This window comes from Artibeus jamaicensis, unplaced genomic scaffold, assembly GCF_021234435.1.
Source record: "Artibeus jamaicensis isolate MK-2021 breed Jamaican fruit bat unplaced genomic scaffold, CSHL_Jam_final scaffold_614, whole genome shotgun sequence".
NCBI lineage: Eukaryota > Metazoa > Chordata > Mammalia > Chiroptera > Phyllostomidae > Artibeus > Artibeus jamaicensis.
The window spans coordinates 2,407,647-2,422,624 of NW_026522050.1; the positions used below are offsets into that span (position 1 = coordinate 2,407,647).

At 52.4% G+C, this 14,978-nt stretch overlaps 1 protein-coding gene across 6 annotated transcripts in view; it reads left to right on the forward strand.

Moving 5' to 3' along the window:
* The first annotated feature begins 428 nt into the window (after positions 1 to 428).
* The window catches only part of LOC119045505 (phospholipase A and acyltransferase 3), a 28,819-nt gene continuing 14,269 nt past the window's right edge, over positions 429 to 14,978 (forward strand). Inside the window, exons 1-3 of one of the 6 annotated variants that reach the window (XM_053659163.1) lie at positions 446 to 536; positions 1,149 to 1,226; positions 14,363 to 14,465. In XM_053659163.1, the coding sequence (XP_053515138.1) occupies positions 1,212 to 1,226; positions 14,363 to 14,465 (118 nt within the window). In that variant the 5' untranslated portion in view covers positions 446 to 536; positions 1,149 to 1,211. The other 5 variants (XM_053659162.1, XM_053659164.1, XM_037140278.2 and 2 more) reach the window with 5 other exon arrangements.

Below are 14,978 nucleotides of genomic sequence, written 5' to 3' on the forward strand. Positions count from 1 at the left end.
GGAGGGCCTGTGTTTGGTCATGTCATTCATTCATTCATTCATTCATTCACTCATTCATTCATGAGATGGCTATTGTGTGCCAGCTTTGGAGGGCTATCTAATGGCTCAAGACCCCATTAGTTAAGGCTGTGGCCTGGTAGCTCAGTTGGTTAGAGCATCATCCAGATATGTCTAAGATTTTGGGTTACATCCCCGGCAGGGCATATACAAGAAATAACCAATAAGTAGCATAAATAAGTAGAATAACACACAAATAAACAAACAAGACCCAATAGTTCAAGGTACTTTCACCCTGCAAACCCTTTGTCTTCTAAGACCTTTAAAATTTAATATAGTCTTAAACTATAAGCCCCCCCTAGTGGAGAAGATAAATCGCTAACACTTCAGCGTGATGTGTACACAGAGATCCTACATAAAACACTGTCCTCGAACGTGGGCGGGGCGGCCCGCAGATCGCCTGTGGATGAGGCGCAGAGGCGGTGGCCTTGGAGCCTTCCGCGCAGGGGCGCAGGGGCCGGTGCAGGGAGAGGCCCAGGGTGAGTGGGAGGCCTCGGCCGGAGCGGGCAGCCCCGGTGGCCAGGCCGGAAGCTCTGCGAAGCTCTCATTAGTCAGAAAGTCGGGGAGGGGCCGGGTGACCTCACGCGGGTCAGGACTCCGCGTCCTTAAAATCCCGTCCCTTTGCCGCTGCAGCGGTGCTGCCTCCCAAATTGCGAGGTGGGTGCAGTGGTTCTTCCCAGGACCCGAGGAAGGGCGAGATGCCGGGTGGTCCTCCGGCCCCGAGGGCGCTGTGGGAGACGGAGAAGTTGGGTGAGGCCGGAGCAAACAAGTTAGCGAGCTGCTGTCGCCTCCTAGCACCGCGGGCGGGGTGGCGCCACTGACTGTCGCGGGCGGCCCTCCTGGCTGGCGAAGTTCGCAGCGCTCCCCGCGGCCTCGCCCCCGCCTCTCGGGTATCTGGGGAGCCTCCCCTGCCCCCATCGAGGGGTTCATCCCGCCGGTCACAGCCCCCGGGCAGGACAGGGAGGGGGCAAGCGAGGGACTCCAAGGGAGGGATCGGAGACCAACCTCACGGTCTCCCTGCCAGAAGCTGGGGTCTTGGGGTCGCTACTACCTGTTAATGACTTAATGAACCCCTGCTCCCCCTGCCTCAGGCGTTTACGCAGCTGTTAAAGCGAGCTCCAGCCTGAAACTGAGGGTCCACAGCAGGAAAGAAGATGCGGGCGCCTATTGTAAGTGTGGGGCGGGCGTGGACTGGGGCCGGGCCGTGTTTTAGTGGTGGCTCATCCTGGAACCAGAGTTATCACTGCAGAGGGGGGCTCCTTGAGGATGCGGGGCCACCCCTCTATCCGCCCTGGGGGTCACGTGGCAGACGAGGGCCAGCAGGCACCTGCTGGAGTGGTCTCAGTACTTGAACTTCCCCGGGCAGGTTTAAAAACAGCCCTCACCCTCGCAGACAGAAGGGGGCAGTGAGGTGCGCCTTGCTCTACGGAGGTCCTGGGCCGCCCTCCCGAGTCGGACCCCAACCCTGGACTGGCTCCTGGGGACAAGCGTCAGGGGGCTGGTCTGCTGCCCCCGGCCCCCCCGGGGTCTGATCACAGTGGCTTTTTCTGGTCTCAGCTGATGCATCTCCTGACCCACCCTGTCAGCAATTTCCCAGCTTTCGCTTTCCGTTTTTCTAACCTGTGATGTGGTTCAGAAATCATGAAGGGGCCCACCCAGTGCTTCCTTTCAGTTTTGCACTTCTGGGTGCGGAGAGGTTCAGAGGGTGGAGGTTGGGCGGGGGTAGGGGGTGGGGGAGGGGGGCTGCGGTCTGTCCCCCACCCCCAGCACCTAGCTGTGGGACTTCCCTCAAGTCTCAAGTCCATTCTGTTTACCTGAGTGAAGGTTTTATGACTTAATACTTATGAAGCATTCAGAACAGTGCTTTGCACACATATGAAGTGCTCAATCATGATTCACTATTGCTATTACTATTATTGCTATTATTATTTTAATCCGTGTAAATGGCTTCACAAGTGCCCGGCATCAGGATGTATGTACCTGGTATATTTGATGCCTGGAGTGGTCACTTTTAAATGTCCCCGTCCATCATCTGACAGCATAGTTTTCAGCAATAATAATAAAATGAATAATAATAATGTCCAGCAAAGGAAACAATACACAATTTATTGAGCTTTGTCTAGGAACTCATGTCAGTGAAAAAATAAAACATGAAAAATAAAGTAAATGTCATAGAGAAAAATAGAAAAAAGTAATGGATTGATAGTTTTTAATGGCTTTAATGTGTTTTTGAAAAAACCTTATTCTTCCATATAGGTTGGTCACAGGAACAAATTAACATTACAGTTTCTGTTTTGGAACTTTAACTTCTGAAAAGTCGTCCATGACTTTGTCAAAGTTGTTGTTCTCTGCATATTCCTGCTCACAGTTCGGGAGAGCGAGGTTTGTCAGTCTGCCGTGCTCACAGCTGACTGAAGAACGCTTTATTAATTGTAATTTCAAGAGCTTCTCTCATATGAAACAACAGGGGTACAATTAGGAGGAGCCTTAAACATTAGGATAAGTTTGTTAGATTTGTTAAAAACCCTCAGATCATAATACACCCCACAGATTGCAATACCGCCTATAGTCTTTTTTTTTTTAAATTCAATTCTGGTAGCTTATTTAAAAGCTACCCATTTCAAACACTTCTATTAAAACATCTTCACCAGAAAATTTATCATACGTTTTTTAACTTATCAGGCAAAATTCTCCCATGTTTTTGTTCTTCTGCAAAACACAGGGGACATGCTGACCGAAGCTGATGCTTGGGCGGTCCGTTGCTTTCGAACCAGAGTCTAGCGTTTGGTGAAAATGGCCCAGCTTCGGACACTTCAGTTTGGGTTTCTTCTGGCACCGGGAGAGCAGACTCTTTTATTTGCTCTTGTAACACAGGAAAGCGTAGATAGGGCCACAGGCGTTGGGGGACACAAATCCTGCCGAAAGTGACCTTGACCTTGACCCGCTGAGCGATGGGAAACTGCCACTGGAACAAGCAAACAGGCACATGTGGCTGTGTGGTGGGGGCTGGCTGGCCAACGGGGTGCTCTCTGATTGCACTTCCACGTAGAAGACAAAGCTTTTTAAAGTATGAGAAATAAAAACAGGCTAATTGGAGGCTCACGTATATATGATTAAGTCTCAGAAATAGAGCTTAAACCTGCAGAAATAGAACTGAGAACAGTGAAACAACTTTGGGGAGAGTCGTATTTTATCACTGATGTGCTTTAGAAGTGTCGGCATGTGGAGATAAAAACAGGAGACTTGGGTTTTGGTGCGTGTTATTGTTTTAAAGTTCTCTGTGGACCACTCACTGCTGTTCGCACCCAGGGAACATGGCCGCCACCGCCCCCTCTGGGTGTCCCACTGCCTGCTGGTCACAGGGCCAGAGGAATAATTGTTTTCACAGCAGCTCCCCGAACTCCCTGGGATGGAGGGGCTGTGTTTCTCTGAGCCCTTTAACTAGCTCGTGACGTCTCCCGGTCAGTGCCAGGGCAGCTGTGTCCACGTTTCTCTCCGGACCGTGTCCCAAATGGGCTTCAAGGGAGTGTGCCAGGGCCTCTGCCTTCCCTCCTCCACCTGCCCGTACTGAACACTGTGCTGTGTCCTGTGGAGCAGCTGCGGCTGGCGAAGCGACGGTCCCAGTGAAGTGGAGACCCGAGGAAACTGGTGGGCGTGCTCTGAGCGCTGCCTTTCTAGACGCCTTTCTGGGCTTCCCCCTGACCCCTCTGTTAGATGTTCGACAGGGCAGGAAGCAGGGGCGCCTCCTCGAACAGCAACGGGGCTTTCGCTCCTGCAGGGCTTCCCCCTCACGAGGCGCCGCAGGCCTCTGCTGAGAACTTTGTATGTGCCAGGCTGGCTGCTCGGTCTCTCCGGTGGGCTGGGCGGGCGTGGAAACTGGCCGCTCCTTCCCCCGGGCTCAGCCGGCGGTTATGGTCACTGGACCTGGACAACAGGGCGGCAGCCGCACTGTGCCGGGTATCGGGGAGTCAGCGAGCAGGTGGAGACCTTGGACCTGTCTTGAGGGATGAGTAGAAGTTTGCCAGTGAACAGCCAAGAGGATTTCCGGCCTAGAGAGCAGTGACGTAGAGGCAGAGTGTGCCGTGGGGGTGTCATCGGAGGTCAGACCCTCGTGTGAGTCACTTGGTGTCGTAGAGAAGAACTTGGCCTTGGATTCAGGCAGGTGCGCAGTGGGATCCTGGCACCACGTCCTGGAAGGTTACTTCCCATTTCTGAGCTGTTTCTTGGTCTGTGACGTGCGGCTGCTGGAAGGACCCCAGAGATGTGTGAAACACCCTAGTGGGGCCTGGCGGGGGGTGGCGGCGGTTTCCAGAGGAGTCCGAGGGGGGCCCTGGTTCTCGTGGGGTGGGGTTGGACACATAGAACGAGCCTGGAGCCTGGCGGGCCAGAACCCGGGAGGGCAGAGGAGTTTTGATTCCTTTTTCCTGGACACCCATGACCTCTGGGCTGCTGGGCTCCAGCCTGGTGCCTGCTGGCATGAACACGGTCCCCTCCCCCGCAGCTGGCTGGGGAGGAGGTCATGTGTCACACCTCCTCCGTCGGCTCTCTGGGCCTGAGGCTGGGGAGTCTGGGGGGCAGTCAGGCCTCCTCCTTGCGCCGCCCGGCCTGGGGCACAGTCTCAGCTGTCCCCTAGGCCTGATTGGTTTTACAGCTCTCCCCCTCGTGTTATCTTACCTCTCACACAGACCCTGCCTGTTGGGTCTTAACAGCCCCATTTTACCAGAGAAGCTCAGAGAGGTTAAGTGATTCCTAAAGGCCACACAGTAGTATAGCAGAGAGGGCTCAGCCTCTGTTGGACTGGCCTCTGCTTCTGGGAAGGCGGCCTCAGACAGACCAGGTCGCTACCCAACTCCCCACCGGCCCTTCCTCTTCCTTAGAGGTCAGCCCAGAAACTCCCCTTTTCCCTACGGCAAGTCCCTTCTCTGCACCCGCCCGGGACATCAGTCTTTTATTTTTTGAAATCAGGAGTTTCTAGACATTTCCCCCCAGAGTATCCAGAAATGAAGGGGAGGAAGGTGGGATTTCTACACTCACCAGAGCCAGGGGAGGAGGCTGCTCCCAGCTGTGGTCTCACAGCCTCCACCGCATCCCCAGCCAGTCCCAGAGCTGCTGCCGGACCTTCCCAGACCAAAACAGCGGTGTTGGTGGGAATCCAGCCAGACTGGTGTAGCCACCCATTCTGGACTTAACTCCAAAAATTAAAAATCGCTTGTGACCCAGTGATTCCACTTCTGGGAATCTGCTTGAAGAAACTCAAAAGAATATGTGTTCACCGCTGTGTTCGAGGCGGCGTTATTGACAACAGCCAAGATCTGGAAGCCGCCCAAGTGCCCGTCAGTGGGCGGGTGGATGGAAACACTGAGGTGCCTGTACGCACCGCAATGCCGGGCCTGGTGCCCGTTGGCACAGACACTGGCCCTTTACCGGCAGCTGGAAAGGGAAGAGGTTGTTAGGTTGGAGTCGCTCAACAAACCAGACAGACACAGCGAGCCAAAGAGCAGGTTTATCAGCGGGAATAAGAGGGAAAGTGGAGCTGAACGACTCGCTAGGTCGCTGTTAGGGCAGGGATTTGAAGCACAAAAAGCTAACTGGTTGGGGTGGCAGAGTCTGACTGGCTAGAGCCAGTTGCTGGGTGCCGTTTCTGCTGACCACTGTTCTTGATACATCTTGTCAGGTTCAAGTTGGAGCTGCATCCCGTGATGCCAGATCTGTTTGTCCTGGGCAGGGTCGGCAGGCGGGCAGCTTCCCGGGCTACAGTTTCCCACGGTGCAGTTTCCCGCCTGGTGATTGTCCATTCCTGCTGGGCCCGCCTAGGTGTGTCCGAGGTCGTGCGCCATACCTTCTTAAAAAAGAAGGAAGTTTTCCCCTGGCGACAGCATGGGTGGACGTAGAGAACGTTCTGCCAAGTGGAATAAACCAGCCAGAGGAAGACGAGGACCGTGTGGCTTCACTCACATGTGGAATCTAGTGAACAGAACAAACTAACAACAACAGAAAGATAGTCTCATAGACGCAGAGAAGAGACTGCCAGCTGTCAGAGGGGAGGGGCTGGGGGCTGGCTGAGGGAAGTGAAGGGATTAAGCAAAGAAACCAAAACCAAAACCAACAAACCATCACATTCCAGAGGGAAAAGGCGGGGAGAAGATAAAGGGGGGGATCGGAGACTGGGGTGGTGAACACACACTACATGGTTCAGATGGTGTGTTATAGAACTGTACCCTTGAAACCTGTATCATTTTATTAACCAGTATCACCCCAATGAAGTCAATAATAATAAAAAAAACAGTGGCCGCAAAAACGGCCATTTATAGAATGCGTCCTGGGTGCCAGGCGGCTTCCCTGAGTGCGAACCTGTCGGGTCCTTAGGGCGCCTCCACCAGTCAGGTCTGTACTCGTCCCGGTTTCACAGCTGAGGGCACTTAGACCGGGAGAAGTCGGGGAACCTGCCCCGGGCGCTCCAGGTGGTAAGTAGCAGGGCTGGGACTGGAACCCAGGCCGCCTGGCTCTGGAGCCCCAGCCTGAAATCAGTGTGCTGTTGCTGCACACTGAATCCGTCCCGGCTTAGACGCCAAGCGGCCGCGCTCATTGGCCTGCTTTCTGCAGTTTTGATTCGCCCAACTTTCGTCTAAGAAAACAAAATAGCAGATGCCTGATGACTGGGCTAAATGGAGCCGAGTGTGGGTGGGTTGGAACACTTCCTTCTGAGGCCTCAAATGAAAAACATTCTTTGTGTTGTGTTTCAACCCTTCGGTTGAAAAATCTTCTAAAAGGGCCCTCACTTTCCTCTCCGTTCTCGTGCAGGGTCCCCTGTGCAGTGTCCATGGCGGGGGACTAGGACTGGAGGCGGTGGAACCTGCTAGAAGGCTGTTTACTTTCCCCCGTGGTGGGGGAGGGGCAGTGTGGCAAGCTCCACTTCCAGGCTGACCGTGGGTAGGTGACTCATCTCTCTCCACCTCAGTTTCTCTCTTGCAAAATGAGGTATGACTGCCCACCTCCTCTCTCCTTCAATTACCCTCTCCTGTGGTTCTCACTCCCAGCTGCACGGTAGAATCATCTAGAAGCTTTAAAAAAAATGTCAGCCTCCAGCTCCACCTCAGCGATCCTGCTCCAGGCCAAACCCCAGAGCACCCTGAGTGCTGTGCTCTTGCTCCTTAGAGCCCCCTGTCCCCACCGTGTTTACCTGTCTCCCTCTGTCCCCTTCGAGGCCACTTCCTCTGCACAGCCTGCCTCACGGCAGGAGAGTGTAGGATCTGGGTTTGAATTCTGTCTCCGCCGCACACCCCTCCCTGCTCATCTCGGCCAGAGTCTCAGGTGCTGCCTTTTCTAGCATTACCTCCATTTCCTCTCCTCTCTGTTCTCTCTTAAACCCGCTCAGCCAGGCTTCTGATCCTCGTCGGAGCTGTTCTCCTGAAGGTCGCCAGGGACTCTCACCCCAGGTCCCAGCTCAGACTCATGTGTTCAGCTGCTTCCCAAGCCTCTCCATTTGGCTGCCTGGTGGGCATTTCAAGCCAGCCTGCCCGTTCAGCCCTGTGTCGCTCTGGGCAGAAACCCTGGGCTCGTTGCTGACTTCTCTTTCCTTCATGCTGCCCCTCGTTCTGTCGGCTGTTTCTTCCTTCAAAGAAACCCTGGACCCATTACAGCCCCTCCCCCGTTGCCCCTCCTCCATACTCCCACTCTGCCACCTCGCCCTCTCAGCTTCCGCCGCCCTGGCCTCTGGGCTGGTCCGCAAACACATCCCTCCCTGGGGGGCTTTGCTTAGGCTGTTCCATGTGCCCAAATGTTCCAGACATCTGCAGGCCCCACTCTGTCTTCCCTGAGCCCCCTTTTAATACTGCTGCCCCTGCCTCCATCCCACTGCCTTTTCCCCTTCCTTCCTTCCTTCCTTCCTTCCTTCCTTCCTTCCTTCCTTCCTTCCTTCCTTCCTTCCTTCCTTCCTTCCTTCCTTCCTTCCTTCCTCCCTCCCTCCCTCCCTCCCTCCCTTCCTTTTTATTTGGTATCTCTTCTGAAATTCCAGATGATTGGCTTTTTACTAAGGTATTTAAGGACTTTTTGTGTGTCTCCCCAAGAGTGAACAGAGGCCCCGTGGGGAGGAGATTTTGTGTTGTTCAGAGGCACGGCCCAAGTGCCCAGGTTGGTGCTGGCCACCGGCCCAGCTCTGTGGGTGTCTGTTGAGTGAATGAGCAAATGAGGTGGGGCTCCCCAAGGGGAGGGGGCTCTCGAGGGGTGTCACTGACCACTCACACCATTTCCCGGAGGTAGGCGGAGTGTGTCTGCGGTTCTGCGTGCACGCCAGCAACCCCCGTCAGGTATCTTGCGTGCAGGCTCCAGTCTGAGCACTGCAGCCAGGGGTCAGGCCGCGGACGCAGAGGCAGGAACTTGGGCGTTCCGGAGCGAGCGAGCGTAGAGATACCACGCAGGGTGTGCCTGCTTTGTTGCTTTTACTGCTGTCGTCAGTGTCTCGGGGGCTCCCTCCCTGCTTTCTCTCCGCCTCTCAGAGCACCGTAAGTTTAAAAGAAGAGTTTCCAGTGACGAGCAGGCAAGGAGGAGCGAACAGGTGGACCTGTTTGTGATAAAGCAAATATATTAACGTAATAGTAGCATCCATTCCGGGGGTGGGTATTCAGGTGTTCACTAAAAAGTGCTTTCAACTTTGAATATTTGAAAAATCAAACTGTATGCTTAAAAACTTCTCATAATACAATATTGGGGAACATGCGAGGAATTTAAAAATGCTCATTGCAGAAAAGCTGGGTATTACAGAAAAAGAGACAGAAGCAAAACACTCACAACACCACCTTCGGCCCCACACCCAGAGGGAATCTCCGCTAGAAGTTGGTACGCACCTTTCTAGTCCTTTCGCTGTACTTTGTACTTTGCTACATGATGGTAATTATATGGATCACCACAACACTGAACGTCCTGATGTCTGTCAAGTCTTTAGTTTCTTTTCTGATTCTTCAACAAATGTGCATTTAAACAGTTTGGAAAGCTAGAAAAGAATTCAAGGCAAAATACCCCAAATTCTACCACCTGGTAATAAACACTTTATGTTGCGTGTCCACAGTTCTTCTTTTATGTATCTGTTTCCCTTTTTGAAACAAAAATAAAAAATATACGAAAACTTTTATTAACCATTATGTTATGGGCATTTCTTGTCGTTCAGTGTTCTTTTAAAATACAACTTTAAAACGTATCTATGTGTTATCCTGATCTATAAGGATGACAAGATATAATTAATCTCTTTCTGTAGCATATTTGTGTATCCAATATTTTGCCATTAGATGTGACTTTGTGGGGGACATCTTTTGTGGGCATTTTGGATGATTTCCTTAAGATCTGGCCCATAAACAGAAACTGGGTGGAAGGGTATGAACATTTCTAAGGTTAGTGAGACAAATTGCCAAATTGTCCTTCAGGAAAGTTGTACTTTAATTTACGTTCCCGTCAGGGGTGAGTGAGAGTGACTGTTTACCTGCACCTTTTCCAATATTTACCCAAACTGGTTTTTATTTTATTTTATTTTTTAAAAGATTTTATTTATTTACTTCTAGAGAGAGGGGAAGGGAAGAGAAAGAGAGGGAGGGAAACATCAGTGTGTGGTTGCCTCTTGCACACGCCCCACTGGGGACCTGGCCCGCAACCCAGGCATGTGCCCTGACTGGGAATCAAACCTGTGACCCTTTGGTTCACTGGCTCATGCCCAATCAGTCCACTGAAGCACACAAGCCAGGGCCCAAACTGATTTTTAATTTGCATTTATATCATTACTAGTGAGGTAGAATATGTTGTCTTGCATTAATGGTAATATATATTCCTCCTTTTAAAGTTATTTATCATGCTGTCTGTCTAGTTTTTTTCTGTTGGGGTGTTGAAATCCTTTTTTATATTGATTTATAAGAACTCTTTATATGTTAAACACGTTCACCGTTTTCTGTCATCTTCCAGCTGGTCACGACAGTTTGTTTGTGGTATCTTTCTGTGCACAGGAAGTTCTCCTCTGGCTCTTCTGGTTACATTCCATAAAAAACAAACAACCCACTTAAGCCAGTTCTGGTGAATAAGGTTTAGTTTAAGGACACGTGTGCAGAGGTAGGGGGATTCTGCAAAAACCTAAGAACAGGAGCTATAATAGGGCTGGGCCTGCCGGGCCTCCAGCTGGGAGGCAGTTCAGGGTCAAGGTGGTCCCAGGCGTGTCAGGCCCTGGGGTGAGTGCACCTCCACTGCAGCCCCCCTCCGCCGTGCACCAGCCACGTGACTCCTCAGGTCCCCCACACGCCTGCTCCCTCCCCTCCCGCTGTCAGCAGGCTCTTCTGTGCCCTCAGCCTTGGTGGTCTCCCTCCCACCCTGGTTAGTCCACTGGGGTCTTTCTTGCCTCCCGTACATCATGACTTTGCGGTTTTAGCCCCTTCTTTTCACTTTCTTTTTTTGGTTCAGATTTTCAAGAGAGAGAAAGAGGGAATTTGACTGGTCCGGCTCCACCTGTCTCGGAGGGGTGGAGGGGGCGGACCTGTGTGGGGCTCTGCCTTCTTCCAGTGCAGCTGGCGTGGAGCACAGCTGCCGGGCCCTGGGGTTCGGGGGGGTGCTTTTCCCTTAAAAGGGAACACAGACATACTGTGTTTTGCCATGTATGATGCGCACCCACGTTTTTGGCCCAAACTTTCAGGGAAAAAAATCTTTTAATTTTTAAATTCAATTATTTATTTATTAACATTTAGAAACGAAACTGATCCTTGTATTCCAGGGTATCATTTTGTACACGGATATCGTTATTGCTTTCTAGAGTTACGCTTTCAGTGCGGAAGCATAAATACAAGGATTAAAAATATGTAGACACATGTATAATGCACACCTTATTTTTCCCTCAGAAATTTGGGCAAAAAAAAATGTGTATTACACATGGCAAATACGGTAATAGGCAACAGTACAAACTTTTAATAATAAGAAATTTAACATTTAAAAAGTGGTAAAACCTTTTAATCTTTTGCTTTATGCCTCTTTCTTTGGCCTTTATCCTTAGAGCGTCGTGCCTTATTCTGAGACCTGGTGTTCATCCGCCTGTGTTATTTTAAAAATCACTTGGTGACTTTACGTTCCATTTAAGTGTTCCTTATTTCTAAGCATCAGGCACATGGTCCTAGTTACAGGCTCCGGATGGGAGATGGTTTCAAGGTGACAGATAATGTCCACCTGTCCAATGAGATAGTCCAAGTTCACCACCTTGAGGCATTTTTGCTCATCTAAAAATCATAACTTTTTTTTAATTATGGAATAATTCATATTGGCAAAAACGAATTAAGTCATATAACATAAAGTGTGCAAGTCCCTGAGCCCAAAAGCTCCTACAGTGTGTGATATACATTAGTTTGCTGTATTTTCCCCAAACATAGAGTGTATAGTGTAGTTTGATTTATAATTGTGTAAAAATGTACTTCAAGCAAAAATGGGGATAATAGTGTTTTTCAACTTCCTAGTTTTGATTATTCGTGTAAGCCCACCCTGTTCTCCCTAATGGTGGTCTCTACCTGCGGCTGTGGAGCAACCCACTTCATTGGTTTTCACTGACGGCCGTTCAGGCCGCTTTCCTGGTACGAATTTTGCAGGCCAGCAATTGTTCCTTAACTTGCTTACCACGGGAAATGGCCCTGACGCAGCCCTTTGTGTGACTCTGCTTTTGTGAGGAGGAGAAAGACTTTTTGTTTCCAAATCCCACGTGAACAGAGTCTCAGCTTTGCCATTGTTGATGGCCTGTGTCCTGTAGGAGGGCCCTGGTCCCTGTGCTGCTGGGGGACCCCTGGGGAGGCCTGCTGGTCCCCACCGTTCCTGGGGCAAGAGCCACTGTGAGAAGTCGCAAGTCCCGATTCCTGGGGACTGGGGGCAAGCTGAGTGAGGGAGGCGTCACCAAGGGGTCGAAAGCATTTTTGCAAAGGGCCAGATGCTGAAGGCTTTCGGCCTTGCTGGCCACAGGGCCTCTACGGCAGTGACTCGACTGTCTGGGCAGACGGCAGCCGGGGACAAAAATGTGGGTGTCTCGTGTGGCCGCATGTGGCCCTGTGCCAGTAACGCCTGATGGACACTGAGGCTGGAATTTCACCTGCAACCGGACATTATTCTTCTGACTTTTCCTCCAACCATGGACGGAGTGTCGGAACCATTCCTGGCTCTGATACGAAACTAAGTGAGAGCCACGAACTGGCCTGTGGGTTACGGTGCTTGTGCTCGTAATTTTACAAAAGGATGGCCCGAGTTCTCAGTATTGGTTCCGCTGAGGTGGCTTGTGGGAGTATCTCATTAAGGCATTGTTCCCCTAGTCAGGTTTTAGTGGCAGAGAGTGAAGTACGCCCTTGGTTCGTGGCCCCTTCCCGCACTGCAAGGCCCCCCCCGTCTTACGTTTATTTTCCCCTTTGGTTCCCTTATATCATCGCCCTTCACACCATCCTCCCGATGGCCGGCACTGGAGTGTGTTTCATGGGCAGAGCTCCAGTCTGTGTGATTCTCTTCTGGTTGTTGTTGCTTTTTTAAATTTATTTTTTCAGGGATGGTTCTAAGACGTGCGTGAGCGGGTTCGGGGTGGACATCTTTAATTCATGCGAGCCTATCGCGTTGCAGCGCTCATTCTCGCGTTTCCACTCAGCCCTGCGTCCGCAGCTCCTCTGTGGTCAGCGGGCTGTCGCTTCTAACCCACAGAGTCCGGGCGGCATGTGCACGAGCCCCCGCGCTCTCTGGACTGCGCCGTAGTGTTCTGCAGCGATGGGCTCTTCGCTCATGGAAGAGACTTACGGTGGCTTGGACCAGAGAGGCTCTCACGCCCGGTTCTGGCCCAGGTCGCAATGTCCCCATGCCCAGCACTTAGCACACTGTCTGTGAGTGGCACCTCAATAATGTTGAATGAAAGTGACCTTGAACCTCTCCAGCGCTGCCCCATGCTTCCCTGCAGGGTGGGGCTGGGATGGGATTTCCTCGCCTTCCCCGCCAGGCCCTCGCTCTCACCCACTTCATGGTGATGCAGTCAGAAGTAGGTATTGGTCTTTGTCCCCAGTTCCTGGCACAGAGCCCCTAAAACCCTTGTCAATTCCTAAGTGATTGGGTGAGAGTAGGGATTTGGCTCGTTTGCCCTAATAAGCCCTTTTCAGCTGCACCCGAGTGCATGCGAATTGCCTCGGCCCGCGAGGCAGTCAACGGGGTCCGCCGATATACCTGTAACAGATGAAGAGGGATGGGACAGGAGGCGCGAAGAATGGCAGCAAGACAAAGGATTCTGATCAAGCTGCAAATTTTATTTCAAAATGGAGGGAGTTATATAGAGGAGGGTAGTAGAGGAAACGCAGTGGATAGGGGGCTTCAAGGCGTGCTCTAGCCCACGATTGGGCGGGGGGCGCATGGTGGGCCCATGATCAAGGCACTGATTGGTGTGCTACCTGCATGTCCAGGAGGGGAGGTTTTTATGGCTCCTGACTGCAACATCCTGCCATTCAAGGCGTATCTCTCAGGTCTGATTGTATCAGCCTGTTTCAGGCTTATCCCAGCCCCCAACAGCGAATGAGGCCATTCAGGGCTTGCTGGGAGCCAGAGGTGCCAGCCCTGTGTTTGGAGGCCTGGAGGTTGTGCCCACTGCTAACGCCGATGATTTAATCGACCGTGTGTGTGCGTGTTGTGGCCTCTGTGAAATCCGTGATCTAAGGCACTGGTGAACGCTTGGAGGTGCTGGGAGGGGCCTGGAGCCCCGTGTCCCTTCCCACACGCCGTGTCCCCGCGTCCCTTCCACCGGCTGTTCCCGAGTTGTACCCTTTTGTTACAAACTGGTGATCCAGTGAGTGACTCTTCTCGAGAGTTCTGTGAGCCACCCCAGGAAGTTGCTGACCCCAAGGAGGGGCTGTGGGAACTCCCAGCTGACAGCTGGTTGATCAGAAGCACAGGTGGCCACGTGGATCTGGGGTGAGCACCTGCACTGCTGTGGCGGTCTCGTGGGGCTGAGCCTTCCACCTGCGGGGTCTGCGTTAACTCTGGGTGGTTCATGTTCACCGAATCGCTCGGTGTGGAAAGCCCACCTGCGTTGGTGTGTTGGTGTGGGTACGGTAGGGAGGAGGAGGAGATTTCCTGCACCCCCCCCCACACCCTTATGGTCTGGACGGGCAGCCAAGAGGACGTTACTGCCGACACCATCTCCCTGGCAGGCCCCGGGCCAGGTCGGGGGGTGTCTGTGGGACATGCCTCCGTTTTGACAGCTTCTAGCAGGACCCCAGCCTTCGCCCGGGGTTCCAAGGTCTCGCTCGCATGGCCTCTGACAGCCCTGTTTCTGGTTTTGCAGCCTGAGCCCAACCCTGGAGACCTGATTGAGATTTTCCGCCCCCTCTACAGACACTGGGCCATCTACGTCGGCGATGGGTTCGTGGTGCACCTGGCCCCTCCGAGTAAGGATTCGGGGCCTCCGCGGTGCGGGGCGGGCCGGCGGGGGGCGCTGTGGGCACGGGGGACCCTACTGCTCTCTTTGCTGCCTCTCTGGCAGTTGGTTCCCAAGATCTGTGAAAAGGTGGGTTGGTGTGGGGCCATGGTTTTCAGACTGTGCTCCTTGGAACCCTGGGCTTATGTAGACGGGCTGAGGGGGGCTCCCGAGTGGGCAGCTCGGCCCTTCTGGGGTTATGTACCGTGGCTTTCACTAAAACGCGTTTGACATTTAAGTGTAAAATTCCCTGAGAGAGCACGGGTTTGGGGCAGCAGACTTGGCCATGAACCCAGTTTCTGTTCCCCAGCCTTGGTTTCTTTATCTGTAAATGAGGCTAAGAACATGGAACTTGGAGAAGCGTGAGAACTCCCCACCCCTTTTCTTAAACATTTCACTTAAATGGAAGTGTAACATAATATGTAAGTGCACACACATAGTAAGATGTGTGGCCTGTGAGTTCTAAGAAACTGTATCCATCCGT